Here is a 19,540-nt window from a genome sequence, read left to right on the forward strand (position 1 = left end):
CTAAAAAAACAGAGGTCATAATCAGAATCTTGATCCAACTATATAATTCTGAAACATATTTCCAAGAGTTAATTAATTGACACCGCTGACCAGTCAATCATCTCATCTCTCAAAATAATTAGATGTCGATTGAACAAATAATTAGATTTTGGAAAAGGTTAAAAAAAACATCTATATTGGACATTTATAATTAATTATTTATTTGTTTATTCGCGTAATATTTATACCTTTAAACTTGATACGTTTTATCTATTAGCACCTTAAACTTTTAAAATAACTTATCACATATTTATAGTTAGCTTTAAAACCCTATTGAATACTTATAGTTGGCTCATTTAGACCTTCTACACACAAAATTGTTGATTTGTCATCTTTGACAGATGAGGCTGCATAGAAAACGAACTCATGCGTTTTTCTTTTTTCTATAGCACACACATATCGTCTCACCTGTCAATCAACGATTTTGTGTGTATGAGACCCGAATGAACCAACTTTAGGTATGTGATAGGTTTTTAAATTCAACTATAAGTATGTGATGAGTTGTTTTAAAAGTTCAGGATCAATAGATAAAAAAAATTATCAAATTTAAAGATGTAAATATACATTAAGCCTTTATTTTTTTTTTAGTGTAACCAAAGATTAGTAACAAAGACTTCAAACAAAAATTAAGGTGAATTCATAATTATCCATATTTGTCATTGCATTTATATATATTAGCAATTTTGGCCGGCTAATTCAAGAACAAAGACTACATATAATCCAAAAATAACCTATAACTATCAATCATCTAAGAAATAATTAATGAATCTCTTAATGATTATAATTACAAAACCAATTGGAAACTAAATCCAACAATAAAATGGCAAAAATCTCAACTTATATATATGAACATCCTTAATTAAACTTCATTCTCAAGGCAAATTTTTGTAATTAGTAGTTAATTATCTCAAAATGCCATTAGTACAATTTCAGCTATTATTCCTTCTATTACTACTAATCGCAACATATCTATCATTTGCTTATCCTCAACGATTAAAATTAAGTGCAATTAGACGCGAGGCGGGCAACTTTTCGTCCTCCGATAATCTTCCTCTAGAATACGAAACACATTATTACACACAAACACTCGACCATTTTAACTATCACCCCGAGAGTTATATAACTTTTCAACAGAGATATGTATTGAGTTTTAAGTATTGGGGCGGAGCGAGCATGAACTCTCCGATTTTTGTTTATTTAGGTGAAGAAGGTAATATAGAAGCAGATGTATTATATGTTAGTTTCATATCAGAACTTGCTTCTCGTTTCAAAGGGTTGCTATTATTCATTGAGGTAAGTATTTATATATTTATGTCTTATTAGAATTAGGGAGATAAACAGTCAATTTCTCTTTTTTAAACAAACAACACCTAAATAACTTTATATACATCTTAAACAAATAATGCCTAAATAACTTTATATACATACGTTTTTTTTACAGCACCGTTACTATGGAAAATCATTACCATTTCGAACAAGAGAAGAAACATTTAGAAATGCAAGTAGTTATGGATATTTGAGCTCGGAACAAGCTTTGGCAGATTATGCACAAATTATTACACATGTTAAGAAAAATCTATCAGCTTTAAATTCACCTGTCATTGCTGTTGGAGCTTCATATGGTGGATGTAAGTCAACACAAAATTTCTCCTATTTATTTTGGCTTAATACTTGTTCAGAAAAATGGATTGACCCTTTGAACTCTAGAAGTTTCTTGTTAGTTTTGGAATTTGTTTAAAATATCTTATTAACTTCGTAAGTCCACATAACAAACAAGTTATAAAAGCATACATTAGTTTAAGCAAATTTAGGTGGCTAATAGATCATTGTAACTAACGACTTCAATGGGCAAATATATCAATTTAAGCAAGTTTTGGAGTCAAAATGTCATTATAAAAAAAGTTTATAGAAATTAATGAGACATTCTTAAAATTTAAAGGGTCAATCAAATTTTCTAACCAAATTGGAGAGGCATGTAATATATTATTCAGCCTTTTATTTTAAAAAAAAAAAACATTTTTAAGTCCCTAATTCTTTTCGATTTTCATTGGATTGAGGCTCTTGATTTCTTAATTTAAGACATTAAGCCTTTGATTAAATTTAATCACACACATTAAATCCTTATTTGACAAATTAGTAAGTTGTGAATCTCTAATTCAAATAAAAAAAAAAAACCGTCACTCATTTCATCATGTATCTAGAATTACATTTTTTTACTGTTTGGAAATAAAAAATTTACAATTTATTTGTAAATACATTACACTACAAGAAAAAACGCTATCACTGTGGAAAAATCCATCGGGATGGCCTAATCAGCGTCTTCATGATCAGGATGGAAAGTGTTGGTGTTGGCCTCCCAAGTAAGCATCTCCGAGAAATTTTTCGCGATGTCAGAAATATCACTGACACATTTTGTGTCGGAGTTATGTGTAGACAATAATTTGTGTCGTATTCCTTCAGTACTTCCGACACAAAATATTCCACGGTCAAATCCGTCGGAAATAGAGTTTTTTCTTGTAGTGTCTGACATATTAAAAAATTACTTTCAAGTTGAAATGAAAATGAAATCAACAACATTCTATTAATTAAATTTTATATTACAAGATTACTTTTTTATTATTAAAGGGTTAATATATGCAAGTATAATTAATTAAGAGTTCAACAAAATTCGAAATCATCAGGTTTTAAAATGCTTCTTTTCTTAATTTTTCTTAGAGTAATTAATTTGTGGTGCAAATGCAATTAATTTTGTTCAGCGCTTGCGGCATGGTTTCGAATGAAATATCCTCACATTATAATTGGATCATTGGCATCATCTGCTCCTATCCTTTACTTTGTGGATATTACACCCCAAGATGGATACCAAGTAGTTGTGTCCAACGATTTCATGGTAATTAACTACTAATTAAACTTGTTTTTCTTCTCATAATTGGATTAGATTATTGCTTCTTAATGTTTAATTAATTTGGATTTGTGTAGAATACAAGTGAGAGTTGTTACAACACCATAAAACAATCATGGTCCGAAATGGACAGGATTGCAGCTCTACCTAATGGTCTTTTTGATCTTGGCAACAAGTTCAACGTTTGCAAGTAAATTACTAACAACTCCCTATTTACATTACTCTTCTTCAAAAATAATTTGTTTCAATGTCTAAAAAATTGTTAAATTTTGGCTGAGTTGTTAAATATTAACAACTTCAAGACCGATTTGATACTTAAACTTCAATTTAGATTAAATTGATCACGCCTCCTAACTTCAAGGATCATTTTGACACCCAATTCCGATTATCATATTAGTGATGGTCAAATATGTTGAAAAATAAAAGTTTAAGGAGCAATTTTTGCAAAATAAAAGTTGAAGTGGTGCAATTGACAAAAAAAATACCAAATATAGAGAACAAATAGTTTTTTTTCTATTCATTATTGTTTTCAACAAAATTTCTCAAGTCATATATGAACTCATTTAAGTCCTTATACTTTTTCATTCTTTCTCCTTAAGTCCTTTAAACTCATCACAAGAACTCAAGGACTATTTAGCAGATGTATACATGACCTCAGCCCAATACGACAATCCTCCAGATTATTATGTGGAAAATTTATGCAAAGCCATTGACGGAGCACCTCCGGGGACCGACATTCTTGGCCGGATTGTTGCTGGAGTTAATGCCAGTACTATATATGGGGGAGGATATTGCAATGATGTTGATGATATTGCCTTAATCGGGAGTACATGGGAATTGCAGGTATATATATATATATATATATATATATATATATATATATATATATATTATTACATTCTTAATCTTTTAACTACCAGAAATTGAATGTAAAATGCTATAAATTATAAAAAAAATTTAATGATAAAGTTATCGCGGTTTAACTGTGATTTCACTTATGGTCATTTTTGTTCGTAAAGCAGTAAACACATTAGAAATACCACCGAAGATGACATGTTATCAAAATCTTGTCACGTGAAAAATAACAAAAAATATATATTTTTTGTTTTTAACGTGACAAAATTTTATATGATATATCATACATGTGACTAAATTTTGATAACGTTTTGAACGGGTGTCACATACGTACTCAGCCTGGTCCGAGCCCATTTTTCAATGGAACAGGCTGCAATGTGCTTGGTATAGTAGGCTTGATAAGGCCCGGCCCATGTCTATCCAATTTTTTTTTTTTTTTTGGTTTGGAAAAGTTTTGGAGTGCAACACGAGAACTTCCCAAGAGGTCACCCATCTTAGTACTACTCTCGCCCAAGCACGTTTAACTTCGGAGTTCTAATGGGGTTTGGTGCATTAGTATGTCTATCCAATTAATAAGTATAAATAGAAGGGCTTTTTACATGAATCCTCGGAATACCCTAGGATATTGCACATGTTCCTCATAGTAGCATTTAGGATATTGACACATGTTAATATCTTAAAGGAAATCTTTCGTCCCAATAAAACTTACCATATTGAATTTAGGTTTAAAAATCAAACTCAAACTCAACCCGATATTAATTTATATATATATGATTTTCTTTTAGTATTTTAACTCTATATTTATTTTCAAAAAATAGTATTTTTGACCCTATAGGATCCTTTTTCTAATATATATTTATATAAGATTGATTCATGTTTCAGGTATGCACAGAGCTTGTATTACCCATTGGTGTATATAACAACAATACAATGTTTGATATATCACCATTTGATCTGAATAACTTCACAAAATTATGCCAACAAGAGTTTGGTGGTACCCCTAGGCCTCATTGGGCTCCTATTCAATTTGGTGGTCATGTAAGCTCTTTTTTTAATTAACCTTCCTAATTAATTAATTAAATTAATTAATTTTATATTCTAATTAATTAATTGATTGATTTCAGAATATTAAATCTGCCCTTGGAAATTTTGCAAGCAACATCATTTTCTCCAATGGTCTTCGTGATCCATGGAGTTCTGGAGGGTAAAGATCTAAATCAACTTCTAAATCAAATCCATTATCAATATTGATTATTACATTAATTAATCATTCTTTTTTTTTCTCCATCTCTTGATTAATTGCAGAATCTTGGAGGATATATCAGATAGTATTATTGCAATTCATACGGATCAAGGTATATTTTACAATTAGTTATTTCAATATGATGTCCAAATTATTATATAACGTAAGTATACGAGGTTATATTGTGTAAATTTCGACCATTTAATTCAAATTGAGTGGTTAATAATATCTAAATAATTGAAATCTGGCCTATTTATTTTGAATTAAATGATAAAAAAAAAATTATTCAATATGATCTCTCTAGCTATAACAATTTATTATGTAGTAATGAAAATTAAATTTGTGATGGTAATTAGGTGCTCATTGCTTGGATGTATTAAGTCCAACAGCAAATGACCCAGATTGGCTGGTGGAGCAAAGAGAGAAAGAGATCAAAATTATAGCAGCTTGGCTTGCTGACTATTATGCTAAGCTTGCTACCAAAACTACCTAATTTTCTTAAATTTCTGGTTTAGTGTTTATGTTATAGTCTATTGTAATGATCAGCACTTGCCAGAAAATGGATCGTAGTTATTGGTAATAACCAAGTTTCTAGAGAGAGGAATGAGAGACCTTTTTCCCAAAAAAGGGGATATATATTAATCTTAACTTTTTATACTAATCCAAATCCAAAACAAATCCAAACAAATTAACTGTGTCCTTATATTTACCTTTAACTTGTTTAAAATGATATATTAACTTACTAAAAAAAAAAATTAAAATGAGTTAATAGATCATTTGCTTGCAAATATCCATTCGTATTTTTATCTTAAAATGATATACACTTCAATTTGTCCAAAATCTTCTCTTATTATACCTCATGAATTTAAAAAGTTACTTTAAATCCATAGGATAAATAGAAAGTTTCTAGAATATAGAGGGTTATATTAAACCTTTTTTTATCACTTCTAAAAAGAAGACAAACAATCAATTTCTAATACAACATGATTTAAAAAAACGACACATCCAACACGACCCATTTGACACATTGCTTTTATATCATATATAATTTTGTTGAATACATAGATCACATAATACGATTATAACACAACCACTCCTTTTGACACCCTTTCATGAAAATTGAATCTGGAGTTGGTTATGGACATGAAAACTATAAGAAATCACAAAGGCAGGGGAAAGAAAGGAGAATTGCTTCATTGCTTACAAGAAAATATCAGCTCAAGCTTCATAGCTAGGCTGTCACACTTTATTAGTTGCATCTTTCCTCTCCATATACAATAACCCAACCCAACTCAGGAAATTAACTATCCTCTCAACAACTCTTGTTGAATCTTCTCAGCAGCCCTTTCGGTGTATTCTGTCCGCTGGCTGCTCGACTCCGATAACACCACACCAAACGGCTAAAAGAATTTCTTGCTTACCATAAATTATGATGTGATTATAATACAACAATTGTGCTCAGCCAAAAATGTAAATTGATGAATAGCACATTTCTATATATATATATATATATGATATATTAACACGAAAAAGAAGAGAAGAAAAGAGAAAACCGAAGGAAAGACGAAAAGCTCGAAGAGAAGCACTAACTCACACAATACCAACCCCTTCCCCACTCTACAACCAAAATAAAGGGGTTAAATAAGAAAAAGGAACACATTATCTCAACTAGCAGCAGTAGTACACAAGATACATCGTAAACGACCAGATTGTGCATCTTCTTCCTCTTCCTCCTCCTCGTCTTCATACTCGTAACCTAAAACATGTTTCGGGGAAGCATCTCCACTCCCATTTTGGCTAACAGTATGCATGGAATCCATTAGACAACTCATGTGATAAGCATGACAGCAAAAGAATACGATTACCGACACATTTTGGATAGAGAAGGGGTCAAAACACATGCAACATCTGGCATCTCCTCTAGTTTTCGACTTCACTTCCAAGTTCCTGGTGCTCAAACTTCGTTCAGTTGCCTGAGTATTACCAGCTCCGTCCCTTTTTGCTCGCGCATCATCTCCTTCACTGCTTAAGCAAACAGCCCGTCTTGCTTCATTGTGGTACTTGACCAATAAGTTTACACAGTCAGCCTGCATATTTAAAAACAATATGAAACTGATAACATATGACGACAAACAATGGTGATTTTTCTTGGGCTTAAAAGTATATGAAGTTTCATACCTTAAGAATATCGTTACACCCGTGTCTAAGAGATGTTTCAGTTCTGTAGTCAGTTACAATTTTAACTAGACGATCCCTAAGCCTGAAAACAACATGCACAATATTGGAGCATTAGACAAAATGAGTAAGACGATTTGCTACATAGATGTCATAATTTAAAGAAGAGCTGAAGAGTAGAAAGCATCATCGTAATTCGTGTGAACATGCAGTAACTTCCACACTAAATGCTATAGAAAACTAGAGAACATAACTATAACGACCAGGTCTTGAGGGGGTGGCATCAGGTGGACGGCCTGGGCAAGTAGCAATCTTAAAGGATGGCGAAAGGGGCAGGAATAAAATTAACCTCACATCGGAAATAGAGAGAGACTAACTAGGCTATATTAGTAAAGTGTGTTTCAATACATGTAGAAGCGTTTTAAAACCGTGAGGGTGAGGGTGAGGCCCACCAGCTACCTCACTCAACGAATTGTTCTCCTGATATTTATAAAGATGGTTTTCCACAGAATATTTATCTTTCTGAATTATAAATCCTTAACTTCCGGAATACGGGAACTTCAAAAACATAATATATCCTCAGAGTGAAATGGAGGAGAAGGTCCATATTTTAAGATTAGAACCAATGGATCCTTTTCCACCATTAGAACCAGTAGAGTTCCATGTTATACGAATGGAATATTTGAGTTCCATGAGAAAGGAAATCTTTTAAGATTTTTCTATTTTTTATTTTGTTTCTGAGTTAGCAATTTCTTGCTCTATAAAAGAAGTTGCGGGCTTCATGCTCCTTTCATAGCATAACTTGGGAATTGTCAGACCTAAAAGTTTTAATAAGTCTGAAATTCTCATAGAGCTGAGCCTGTTTCTTATCAGGGTTATAGAACCTTTGGATCCAAGAAAAGCAGGATGCAATTTCAAAAAAATATTCCGCATTACCATAATACATACAGAAACATAAAACTTCACACTAGGCACTAGCATTCTTCGTTTTTCATTCTTCTTATCATTCTAATCTTGGGCTTCATAGCAAGACCCTAAGAGCATCTCCAAGTGTGACGGATACATATCATCTCCAACAATACTCCTCAAATTCACTTCTTATTTATTATTTTATCATTAAAATTATTAATTATTGTTATATTTACCAATAGTGAGAGGAGAGAGACTCCTCAATAATAAATTATTAATAAAAAATGAAGTAAAGAGGCACTAAGAGGTGGAGAGAGGCTCTCTATTAATAGAGAGGATGGAGAGGCTCGTAGCGATTTGAGGAGCCACTAAGAGACTGTTAGAGATGATTTTTAACTCTCCCTCCTCAAATTTTAACTTAAGAGCCAAACTAAGAGGCTGTTGGAGATGCTCTAAGCCATCTTAGATCAAACTTGCATCAACCTGATATATGAATTATGAACTAGGGTGGGATTCAAAGATTGGCTAGCCTTCGATAAGCCTAGTTCAGCTCAGCTAATATGAATTGCAAAACAGAAGGGTAGACAAAACTTGAACAAAATAAAAAGAATGTTGGCCAAAAGCTGAAACGTAGTATAGGCGTACTCACAGAGGAATTTCCAATCCATTAGGTACCATATTTACAATATATAAAGGATCGAGATTGCCAACAGTATGCTCTAGCAACACTCCCACCATTTCAGGTTTGTTTAGACACTGCCTAATCAATTCCTCCCAAAGTTCATCATCATGCTGCATGGTTACAAATTCTACAGCCTGCATAAAAGATCAAAATGCTTATAAGCAATGATATATAATCATTGCAAAGACAATAATGATCGTCATGGAACAACTCAAAAATTTAAAAAAAAAAAAACAAAGAAAGTAAATACCTCTTCAATGTCTCCTAATTTGTTTATGATGACAGATAAAGCTTTTTTTGCGTTTCCCATTCTTCCAAGTATGAAGACTTGCTCCCTTAAAAGATCTCTTTTGACACAAATGTCATATGCCTGAGATTTGATTCAATGGGTCAACCCATGCGGCAAGGAACAGAAATGACCAGTCATTGACTAAAAAAGCAAAAGAATTGGGTAGTTTTAGACTTCTCAAACCTTCTCAAGGGTGTAATGTTGGCTACTTCGAAGAAAAGGAAGAAGCATTTTTTGGTCATATTCTGCATAAAGCTCTACCTGTCACAAAAAGATATAAACCTCAATGTTAGATATTGTAGCCGGTCCATACCTCCAGAGCACACTGACTTGTAACCAAATTCAGTAGCCAAGGGTAAAACTGAATACAGTGAGAGATAGTAAAGGTACATTTTATGATTCAAACAGGAGAACGATAACTTATTGCTGTCAGCTTCTCTAAGTTTAAATTCTAAGAAAAATGTCATAGCATATGCTGCATAAAAGATAAATTAGAAAAAACTCCTGTCATCTTCTCAATAGGTTTAAAAGCTAAGAAAGAAATTTCACAGCATAGAAACAGGATCCTGGGTTGACAGATAGAAAAATAGGTTGCTACTAGAAGATTTCAAACTTGAACCAGAGATTGAGTTAATTGGGATAGCAAGAATATTCAATATGATATAGTACAGATAAAGCCATACACAGGAGACAGTCAGACCCATTTTGTGATTTAAGCAGACAAATATGAACAAGAAAAAAGAACTAAAAAAAATCAGTAAGCTTCTCATAATTCTTAGAAACTACAAAAATAAATGTCACAGAACATTCTCCAAAGCAGATAAAGTAGAATATAACTCAAGCAAAGAAATGCTAGGTTAAAAGATACAAAAAAAAAGTTTGTTCTATCACTTGCAAATAGCAATCACAGACACAAAGCTTGTACGCAACAGCTTGACCAAGATAAAAAGGAAAAGGAGGGTTTGGGATCCCATATACGTAGCGGTCTTCATGTTATATTATGTTGAGACAATTGTAAGACAAGATAATTATATTCGGCAATGAACTAACCAGGTACTAAAGTTAATTGGTAAAATAGATTATATAAGGATAGCATCTCAGGTTGATTAAATGAATTATATTATTTCACATCCGTCATATAATACTGGAACACATTCATGTTTTAGCTTTTTTTTTTTTATAACTAGCATGTCAATCCAGACTATGACAATAATCAAATTTGCATGGTAAGAAACTATATATTGACCTGAATTGCTGAACTGCGATGAAGCAATTACACTACTTCGGCAAAAGGGTGCATCCAATTTATGCACTTGAATAGCATCCAAAACAAAACATTTTGAAAGCACATCATGACATAAAAAGACCCATCATGCAATTGTATAAGTTTGGATCACTTTTTAATTTATAGAAGAGTTGACAACAACAACAATAATAACAACAAAGCCTTAGTCCTTAAATGATTCGGGGTCGGCTAACATAAACCATTATTAAATATTACAATTTTCAAGTAAAACAAATTCTTTGAAAACAGGAAGCAAAACAGAGATAATAAGAAGGCAGTCAGAATCAGAAACAGAAACTAACTACCAGTGTTCTCCATACCTGCATATCATGAAAATCCCTTCCAGCATGTGGACTTGCCTCAAATAATGAATGTAGATATAAATGCAAGAAATATCTTGAATCACACTTGTTTGTGGCAGCCAACAGTTGTGAAACAACTTCAGCTGGAGGAATTAAGTCCTTGTTTTGAATCAATAAAGGAACTGCACGCTTGCAATCAAGCATCATCAGTTGGACAACCTGAAAGAAGAAGAAATACGGGTATGACCAAATTTATAAGAGTGAATATATAGATTGTGGAACAACCATTTTGACTCATTTTCTAGGCATACCTTTCCACGAATAGCATCATGTAAATTGTGTTTTTCTACGAAATCAAATAAATCTGGCTTCATAAGCTGGAGGAAGGGAAAAAAAAAAAAAAGCAAAACAAACAACAAACAAAATCATGTCAGAAAAATAAAATTGATTCAGCATTTTACTTCTCCATATTATTTTATGCACAAACATAAATTTGTGGAGTTGTCTGACTTTGAGCATCTATCTAGAACACAAACGTGAACTTACATCAGCATAAAGTGAACAAGCTTTCTCATATTGCCCATCAACAATATATAACTCTGCCAGTGCCTGATACAAAAGCAAACTGTAATTAAAGGCAAAGCAGTTGAAATTTCCAAATTTCTAATCACGTTGAAACTCCCTAACCTCTTTGAGTGCATCGGTCATGGAAGATGTGTTTAGTTGAGGTTCTATAGCCGATATGACAGGTAATGCAGAGTAGATCACAGGTGGCCAAGACTTAACGGTTGATAATAGATCCTTATGAAAAGATGGATTTGTCGCCAATGCTACAAGAGCAACCTATGGCATACAAGACAAGGAGATGGCTTCATTTACAAGCTAGAATATCAAGAAACGCAAATAGGGACTGTATAGAATCTCTATAAACCTCATAAGCAGTATCACGAAGTCTCGGGTTTTCCGTCGGAATGTATGGAACCAAAACAGGAAGTTGACGAAGATGAGCAAAATGGAAAACCCACCTACAAAAAAGGAAATAGTCAATTATAATCGAAGGATATGGAAATATTTAGTAGTTGTTGCTTCTTTTACCTCTCCCATGCTGATGCAGATCCTTGTAATAACTTGGGACACAGGGATGCAGCCTCAGCATATTTCCTTTCCACAATCAAATAATCAAGATATCTAGAGCCCACCTGATCAAGCAAACAGAAGCAATTGAGCTATATGTAAACTGAAAAAGACATAGAATCTCAAAGGAGTACTGGGGACAGCAGGAAAATAAAGTCCAAGACTGATAGAAAGAGGAAGGATTGAAAAGTTGAGATGTAGGATATCTTCAATTCCATTCCTACAGAATATTAAAATTTACTGGAAAATCAACAAGACATGAATAAGGGAAGAAGAGTGATAGAAGAAGCTTTTCTAGTTGCAGCAAGGGCAAACTAATAGCATAAAGCATGCCTTAAACAGAGCAGCTGCACACTCACTCAATTAAAACAAAATAAAGATGTAAACATGTCCAAGTACAAGGAAGACACTGAAAATATAGAGGGCCTGTTTGGTTCAGCCGTTAGCTAATAGCTGTTTCTAGTTGCAGCAAGGGCAATGATACTGCAACATATTCTCACTTTTCACCATTCAATACATTTAGTATCAATCACGTATGTACTAGATATAGCAATGTTTTCTACAAGTACCTAGCAAATCAACTTCCCTCCCATTCTTGACCAGTCCAAAAGATCAAAAGCATCATTCACACTCTTGTATTCAACCAGAAAAAGTAGAACAACATCCCAACTGTCACCATCCACTTAGCACATATAATGCCAACTCAATACCATTAACTTCTACAGTTATGTATGGAATCGCTAAACTTTTCGTAATAGCTATGAACTTAGACCGAGATTTGGAATAGCTAGTCCTTTTCCTAGTACCTATGACCTTAGAGCTAACCAGAAACATTAAAATGAGGCTTTAATCAAGTTAAATATATGTCAATTAGACTTGCATTGTGCACTACTGAGAGATAAAAATCAAATTAGTATGGTATCATCATGAGCAAAAACACTATATATATTAAACATAAGGAAATCTGGTATACCTCATCGAGGAGTTCACTCCGACCCTGGCCTGCTTCAACTGCTGCTAAAGCTTTTTCATGCCAGCCATGTTGTAAGAGCCATGCAATATGATCCTCAGCATCTCTAACAAAACGTCATTTATATGAACCAGACACTCTAAATTAGTCTCAAGTAAAAGAAATGAAGCCTTCTATTCAAAAGCTAAAATAAAACATTCTTCTATTCAAAACTTCAAATAAAATGTTCAATTCTTACCTTGGTTTTGCAATAACAACATCCTTTGGTGATACAACATAATATAATGGTTCATCACCAGCAGCCCACTGACTACCTATATTCACGTGAAAAGAATATGGTAATTATTTAACTGTAGATCCACCAACAAACAAAGACTACCTACTTGAAATGCAAACAAGTTAACCTGAGAAAGGAGAATGAGCAAGGGAATAGTCCTTTGCTTTGTAATGCTCAAAGCCATGCACAGGCAAGGCATCTGTTGCAAGTTCATCATTATTCCATGTAATTACACGTACTTCAGGTCTCTGAGCATTACCCTGCGTAAAATAGGCAGAAGAAATCAGCAACCATTACAGCTCTCCAATATTTGACAGTGAACTTTTAAGCATATTATCTATTACAGGAAGTTACTCCATACTTAAAATAATCATTCCACTTTGTTGTCTAAATGCAATAAATAGATAATATGACACAATAACCAGCAAAAATTAAAATTTCATTTATAATGCCAGCAGGCTTTCACAATAAGTAAAAACAGAACTGGATCAATCAACATTAAAACATCATGATACTGTATAATTCAACTAACTACAGGAAACAAAATCAATCCATAATAAGGGGGGTTTATAATTATTATAATCTAAAAACAATAGGGGCTTAAATTACTAAACAATTTCAAGAACAAAAAACGAAGCAAAACCTTGATGTTGAGAAACAAGCTCAAAATAGTGAAGGCAAGATGATGCAGGCCAGCCTATAAAAACCTTAGAGGTACTAGTCCTTCACCATATGCAGAACAGTCTCTTATTATGGTGGAAAAAAAAATGGTTCACCAAAAAAATTGGCTGGTTTTTGCACCTTACCAAAATGATAAATTCTTACATCTTTATTGACTTAAGCAAACAAGAGATACTAGTCAAAAATCCAAAAGACGTACTTTCTACATGGCAATAACAAAAAATACCTGTCTGGATGGAATATTGCTGCTAAATTCCTTCTCTCCATCTTCTTCTCCAGGAATATAAGCTAGAACAACCAAAGAATCACCAAAAGGAGCAATTCCTGAAATATAATAGCTCGTTTGAAAAGATGCCACAATATCCACCTTGTTCATATTAGCTAGTGGAAGTTGCCTATATGTTCCATTGCTTCCTTTATGCTCATCTGCTCTTATTGATGCGATTTTAACAGATGTTCCCCAGCCAATTACCAAGAGAGAATCATCCTGAATGTTATAGAAAGGCACCAAAATATAGCACATAAGTTGGAAAAGATGTTGAAGTTAATGTAGCAAGCTAAAAGCATAGAAGAAAACAAACAAATGAAAAATACTGAAAATAAAGGTTCAAATTTTTTGGTTTCTCAAAGGAACTATGTCTTCACCAACCTGCCAAACCAAATGGGGAAGTAAAAGCTCAGGACGTGGACTTCCCCGGGGTCTTTCAATGAATGTTATACGTTGATCATTGGCAGCATCATAAACTTTCACGCCTGCATCATTAGCCCAAGCAATAAGACTGCTTCTCCACTTTACAGCATGTATTGGACCTTCACCGGAGTGTAAAACCTAAAAAATCAATTGCTTGACAAGATGATGAACAGAACTTAAACAGGTAATTTGTATATATTAAGCTCTCAAAAGTATACTGCTAAAAACCTGGTCTCGGTTCCCCAGCCATTTCTTTGAATTTAGATATAAATGACCAGCTAAACCACCAGCTACAAATCTTCGGGAAGTTCTTCTTGAATATTCAGGATCCAAAGCAATGGCCTTCATTGGACGATGATAATCAAACTTCATTTTCTCATCAGTGAAAAGGCTATGTATTAAAACAGATCCATCATCTGAACAGCTTCCTATAAATTCACCTTCTATATCAAAGCTGAGGTCATTGACAGCAGCAGTATGAGCAGAAAATTCCTTAACCTGAAAATGAATAATTCCAGAACATACTTCAAATAATCAGTTCTAGCCCAAAACGTATACCATCAATCATCAAACACAATTCATCTTCAGCCTTGATATAAATTTCGTTCTCTACACTGATGTGTGACTCAGAGATCTGTATGTAGACTGAATGACAATCTTACTGCATGTCTTCACCTATCAATCCTCCTCCCCATCTTCCTCCCACAAACACACACGGGCAAAAAATAATAATAATAATAATAATGATAATGATGATAATAAGGGTTTAACTGATTGATAGACACTAGACAGTAACCTACTTCTCATGTCGAAAGTGGATTGAGTATTACCATAAATCTTGAAAAGCAAGGAATATGGTATTCTGACATGGATTCTGATGGTATTATGGTAAAAAGACAAGCTTATTATTTCCCTCCATTTACTACTAAATTTGTAAAAGTCCATAGAAATCCTGTTATTTTACTTGGTGCATCCTGCATGGGGGAGAGATTTGCATTGCAAGGTCATGAGATCTACAGGTTTTTTACCATAACTAAGGGACAAGGTGAGTGAACTCAAATGTGAACTTTCATCCGAAAAGGCACCATCTGATCCGTGCAATGTGCTTATTTGAGAAGAACAAATCAGTGCACCCAAATAGTTGCTCAAGCAAAATTGGAGTTGAATCCAGCACCCAAACTGGTAATTACCACTAATACAACATCAATGCCTATTCAGAAGCTCCAACATGTCAAGGTTACCAACAAATGTTTTCCTTTTGACTTGATTCAGTGCTAACTATCATCAATAACAACTCAGTACAAATTTGTGACATAAAAAGAAAAATTTGTCTTTCATATTGACAAGCTGGAATTGTGAGCTTATTTAGACCTAGACCGCAAACAGATTCATAGAGTTTTTCTAATATTTGAATTAATTACATTAATATGAAAGTATAAGTTATTTACAATTACACTAGAAAAAACCCTAAACACCTGATAAAATATAAAACTCCAATACAAATTGAGTCCAACAAACTTCAATTTAACAATATCACAGCTCAATTGATCACTTGGTGAGCACATTTAGACCATAAACAGATTCATAAAATTTCTAATACTTGAATTAATCACATTAATATGAAAGTATAATTACACTAACAAACCGTTAACATAGCATAAAATATAAAATTCCAATACAAATTGAATCCAACAAGCTTCAATTTAACAATATCGCAGCTCCATTGATCACTTGGTGAGCGCATTTAGATCATAAACAAATTCATAAAGCTTCTAATACTTGAATTGATCACATTAACATGAAAGTGTAAGTTATTTGCAAGTATAATTACACTAACAAACCCTAAACGCAGCTTAAAATATAAAATTCCAATACAAATTGAATCCAACAAGCTTCAATTCAACAAAGTCACAGCTCAATTGATCACTACTCACCTGGTTACCAAGGAAATCAAGGATGTGGACAATTCCATCAAGTGTTCCAAGAGCGATCATACGCTCAGCAACAGCAATACAAGACGCTGCATCATTTGATAGTAGCGTCGGCACGCTACCTCCCATTCTCTGATACTTAAGCCTCGGCTCTTCTTCTTCTTCCTCTTCCTCCTCCTCCTCATCCTCTTCTTGCTCTTCTTCTGCTTCGTCCTCTTCCCGCTCGTCGTCGCCGTCGACGCCGTTCTCCGATGGAATCGGAGCCATTTGAAGAATTATGCGATTCGTTATGGAAGGAAAGGAAAAGATGAATGATTAGGAGAGTAGAGAGGAGGGAGAGATCTGTTTGGTCTTGGGCTTAAATTAATTAAAAAAGTGTTGTTTGGTTAAAAAGGTAAAAAAATAAAAATTATTAATTTACAAAGAAACAAAGGAGTAATGACACAGGTGAAGGAGTGACACCTGGCTATATGTTCTTCACTTTCTGTTTGGGAGTTTCTTTGATTTGATTGGGCTACTTTCCTCTTTGTTTTCGTTTTAGGGGCTTCGTTTGGTCCGATCCTAATAAGATTTTTTTTTGGGAAAAAAAAAATACAATACGGAAGAAATAAAATCAGAGATCTTAAGGACAATTCTATTAGTTTATTGATGGTGTTAGTGGTTTATTATTGCCCGAGTTAGAGCATGGTGTTATCCTCTTTGCCGTTGTCTGTCACCAGCTTTGGTAGTGGAGGAATGCTGATATCTTTAGAGATTGAGCTATTGTTATTTCTAATTTACTTGTTTTCTTCTCTAAGAAAATCAATACTATTATTGATAGCTTCAAGGATGATATTTTATCTAATACTATCCAGAGAACTATTGTCCATCTATTTGGATGGAGTAGACCTGGTGAAGGGATAGTTAAATTAAATACTGACGGCTCTTGTCTTGTAGACGGCAGAATTGCGGCTGGAGGTGTTTTGAGAGATGTCGGTGGTACTTGGGTGTCTAGCTTTGCTCAGAATTTGGGGTTGGGATCTTCCTTCACTGCTGAGCTCTGGGGGATCTTCTCTGGTCTTAGGATCGCCAAAAATATGGGTTTGAAAAGACTAATCGTGAAATCGGACAACCTCGAAGCGGTCAAAATGATCTCTGATAATAATGATATGAGTCTATGTTGCCAAAATTTAGTTAAAGAGATCAAAAGATTGGGTGCCTCATTCGATACCATCAGCTTTGGCCACGTCTTCAGGGAGCAGAATCGGGTGGTAGACCGCCTAGCTGCTGAGGGCCATGTGAGGACTTTAGGAGTAACAACTTTCTCTTCTCATCCGGACTTCCTTTTTTCATTACTTTCGGATGATCGTGTGGGGGTTAGCTTTCCTAGGCTAATCCCGGGTTAGTTTGTGGGGCTTTTGTTTGTTTTTTCTTTCCTTTTCCTACCAAAAAAAAGGATAATTCCATTAGCCTTGACATAGAGTAGATAGCCCGAACAATCTCATATGCTACATTATTCGTAGAACGCTAACGAAATTGACACTAATATCATTTTAAGAACTCAACAGAGATTTGCACTCTTATAATATAAAACCATAAGCAGACCTAAAATGTTTTTCCCTAAGATTAACTACTGTAGCAGCATCCGATTCAATCTCACATCTTCTCAAACTTTTATTTTTTAACCAACTCAACGATTCCCTTATACACACTGCTTCTCTATGGGAGAAGTTTAGAAAATGCACCACATAACTGGTCTTCACTATTGCAACGCATAGCCTAATTTTTTTTAACATTGTTCACATACCAATCTGATATAGAACAAGTCGCTTTGGCTAACACATCGGCAACAATGATTGCAGGTCGCTTGATAAAATGTACATTATTATCCAATGATATGGATTTACAATCAAAACTAGAAATAAACACATCTTGACAATGTAAATTATTTATTAGGAGTTGTGAATCCGTTTCGATAATGACATCGTTGAGGCCACGCTTTTTTAACCAACTAAGTACTTCCCTCATGATAAGACCCTCGGCAAGTAAATGGTCCACATGACAATAGAAGAGGAATGCAAGACGGCATGGAGAATGTGACACCCGAGTCTTTGCTAGTCGGAGATGGCGCTTTGGATGAAAAATTGCAAGCAAGAAAAATGTCTTCACGATACTCGACATGTTTGCACGTGTATAGACGATTGGATTGAAGATCAAAACAAAGATCACATGCATGATTAGGAGACAGACCAAGATAGACACATAATCTTCTCCTGTAATCAAATTTGTGACGATTATAAGGACGTAAAAAATGGAAAATACCACAACCAAATATACGAAGTTTATCATAATTGGGATTAACTTTGAACAGACGAAAAGATGGAGAATCATTATGAAGTACAGGAGTATGTAAAATTTTGATCAATCTAGTGCTGTCTAAAATAGCAAAGTTCCAGAATTTGAGGGGTAAAGCAGATTGAGCTAATAGAGTTAAGGCTGTGCCTACAAGATGTCGAATTTTTCGTTCGGCAATTCCATTTTGTGCATGGGTGTGAGGACACGCAATCTTATGAGTTATTCCCTTTTGCTTAAAGAATGAATCAAGCTTCTGAAATTCTCCACCAAAATCAGAATAAAAATTCTTTATTTTAGCATCAAATTGATTAACAACTAAGGCATAAAAGTTGGAAAAAATAGCAAAGACATCACTTTTATTATGAATGCAAAATACCCATGAGAATCGAGTAAATTCATCAATAAAAACAACAAAATATTTATGACCAGAAAAGGAAACAACAACAGCAGGCCCCCAAACATCAGAATGAATATTTTCAAAAGGCATTCTACTTGTTCGCTTTATAGAGGGGGGAGGTGCTCTAGAGGATTTCCCTAGAGGACAAAAACTACAAGGAATAGTAGTGCCTGTTGACTGTAATTTATTCTTGTGAACAACACTAGTGACTGTCTTATTTTGGCAGTGTCCAAGTCGAGCATGCCATTGAGGAAAGGAGACTACGTCGCCGACCAATGCTTGCTTAAGACTCGGGGGAAGCACATATAATCCATGCCTACTTGGTCCTCTTAATCGAATTTTCTTGGTTTCCTAATCCTTCACAAGAAATTGGTTAGGCCAAAATTCAAAGAAGCAATTATTATCTTTGGTAAATTGTTGAACAGACAAAAGAGATTTGGTAAG

General features: G+C 34.0%; 2 protein-coding genes across 2 annotated transcripts; one reads left to right on the plus strand and one right to left on the minus strand.

Annotated features, from left to right (window-relative positions):
* Window positions 1–951: 951 nt before the first annotated feature.
* Window positions 952–5,532, plus strand: LOC136222557 (uncharacterized). Its single transcript, XM_066010313.1, has 9 exons — window positions 952–1,332; window positions 1,481–1,667; window positions 2,796–2,929; window positions 3,019–3,131; window positions 3,541–3,784; window positions 4,679–4,834; window positions 4,921–5,000; window positions 5,102–5,151; window positions 5,396–5,532. The coding sequence occupies exons 1-9, from the start codon at window positions 952–954 to the stop codon at window positions 5,530–5,532; spliced, it is 1,482 nt and encodes a 493-aa protein (XP_065866385.1).
* Window positions 5,533–6,192: 660 nt separating this feature from the next.
* LOC136222100 (vacuolar protein sorting-associated protein 41 homolog) lies at window positions 6,193–16,721 on the minus strand. The gene is made up of 18 exons (XM_066009581.1): window positions 16,369–16,721; window positions 14,663–14,932; window positions 14,393–14,572; window positions 13,970–14,230; window positions 13,190–13,322; window positions 13,024–13,099; window positions 12,789–12,891; window positions 11,777–11,880; window positions 11,613–11,706; window positions 11,369–11,524; window positions 11,228–11,290; window positions 10,993–11,058; window positions 10,700–10,900; window positions 9,278–9,355; window positions 9,056–9,175; window positions 8,773–8,939; window positions 7,218–7,299; window positions 6,193–7,126 (listed from the first exon to the last, which is right to left on the minus strand). Exons 1-18 carry the CDS (start codon window positions 16,630–16,632, stop codon window positions 6,704–6,706), a joined length of 2,841 nt encoding a protein of 946 aa, XP_065865653.1. The 5' UTR covers window positions 16,633–16,721; the 3' UTR covers window positions 6,193–6,703.
* Window positions 16,722–19,540: the final 2,819 nt, after the last annotated feature.

This window comes from Euphorbia lathyris, chromosome 3, assembly GCF_963576675.1.
Source record: "Euphorbia lathyris chromosome 3, ddEupLath1.1, whole genome shotgun sequence".
In the NCBI taxonomy this organism is placed as follows: domain Eukaryota; kingdom Viridiplantae; phylum Streptophyta; class Magnoliopsida; order Malpighiales; family Euphorbiaceae; genus Euphorbia; species Euphorbia lathyris.

Coding starts and splice junctions, on each gene's coding strand:
- LOC136222100 (XM_066009581.1), bottom strand. CDS start 16,632: ATGGCTCCGATTCCATCGGAGAACGGCGTCGACGGCGACGACGAGCGG. Junction 13,100..13,189: donor TGCTCATTCTCCTTTCTCAG/GTTAACTTGTTT, acceptor ACGTGAATATAG/GTAGTCAGTGGGCTGCTGGT. Junction 8,940..9,055: donor AATTAGGAGACATTGAAGAG/GTATTTACTTTC, acceptor TCTTTTATGCAG/GCTGTAGAATTTGTAACCAT.
- LOC136222557 (XM_066010313.1), top strand. CDS start 952: ATGCCATTAGTACAATTTCAGCTATTATTCCTTCTATTACTACTAATC. Junction 1,668..2,795: donor TGGAGCTTCATATGGTGGAT/GTAAGTCAACAC, acceptor AATTTTGTTCAG/CGCTTGCGGCATGGTTTCGA. Junction 3,132..3,540: donor AACAAGTTCAACGTTTGCAA/GTAAATTACTAA, acceptor TTTCTCCTTAAG/TCCTTTAAACTCATCACAAG.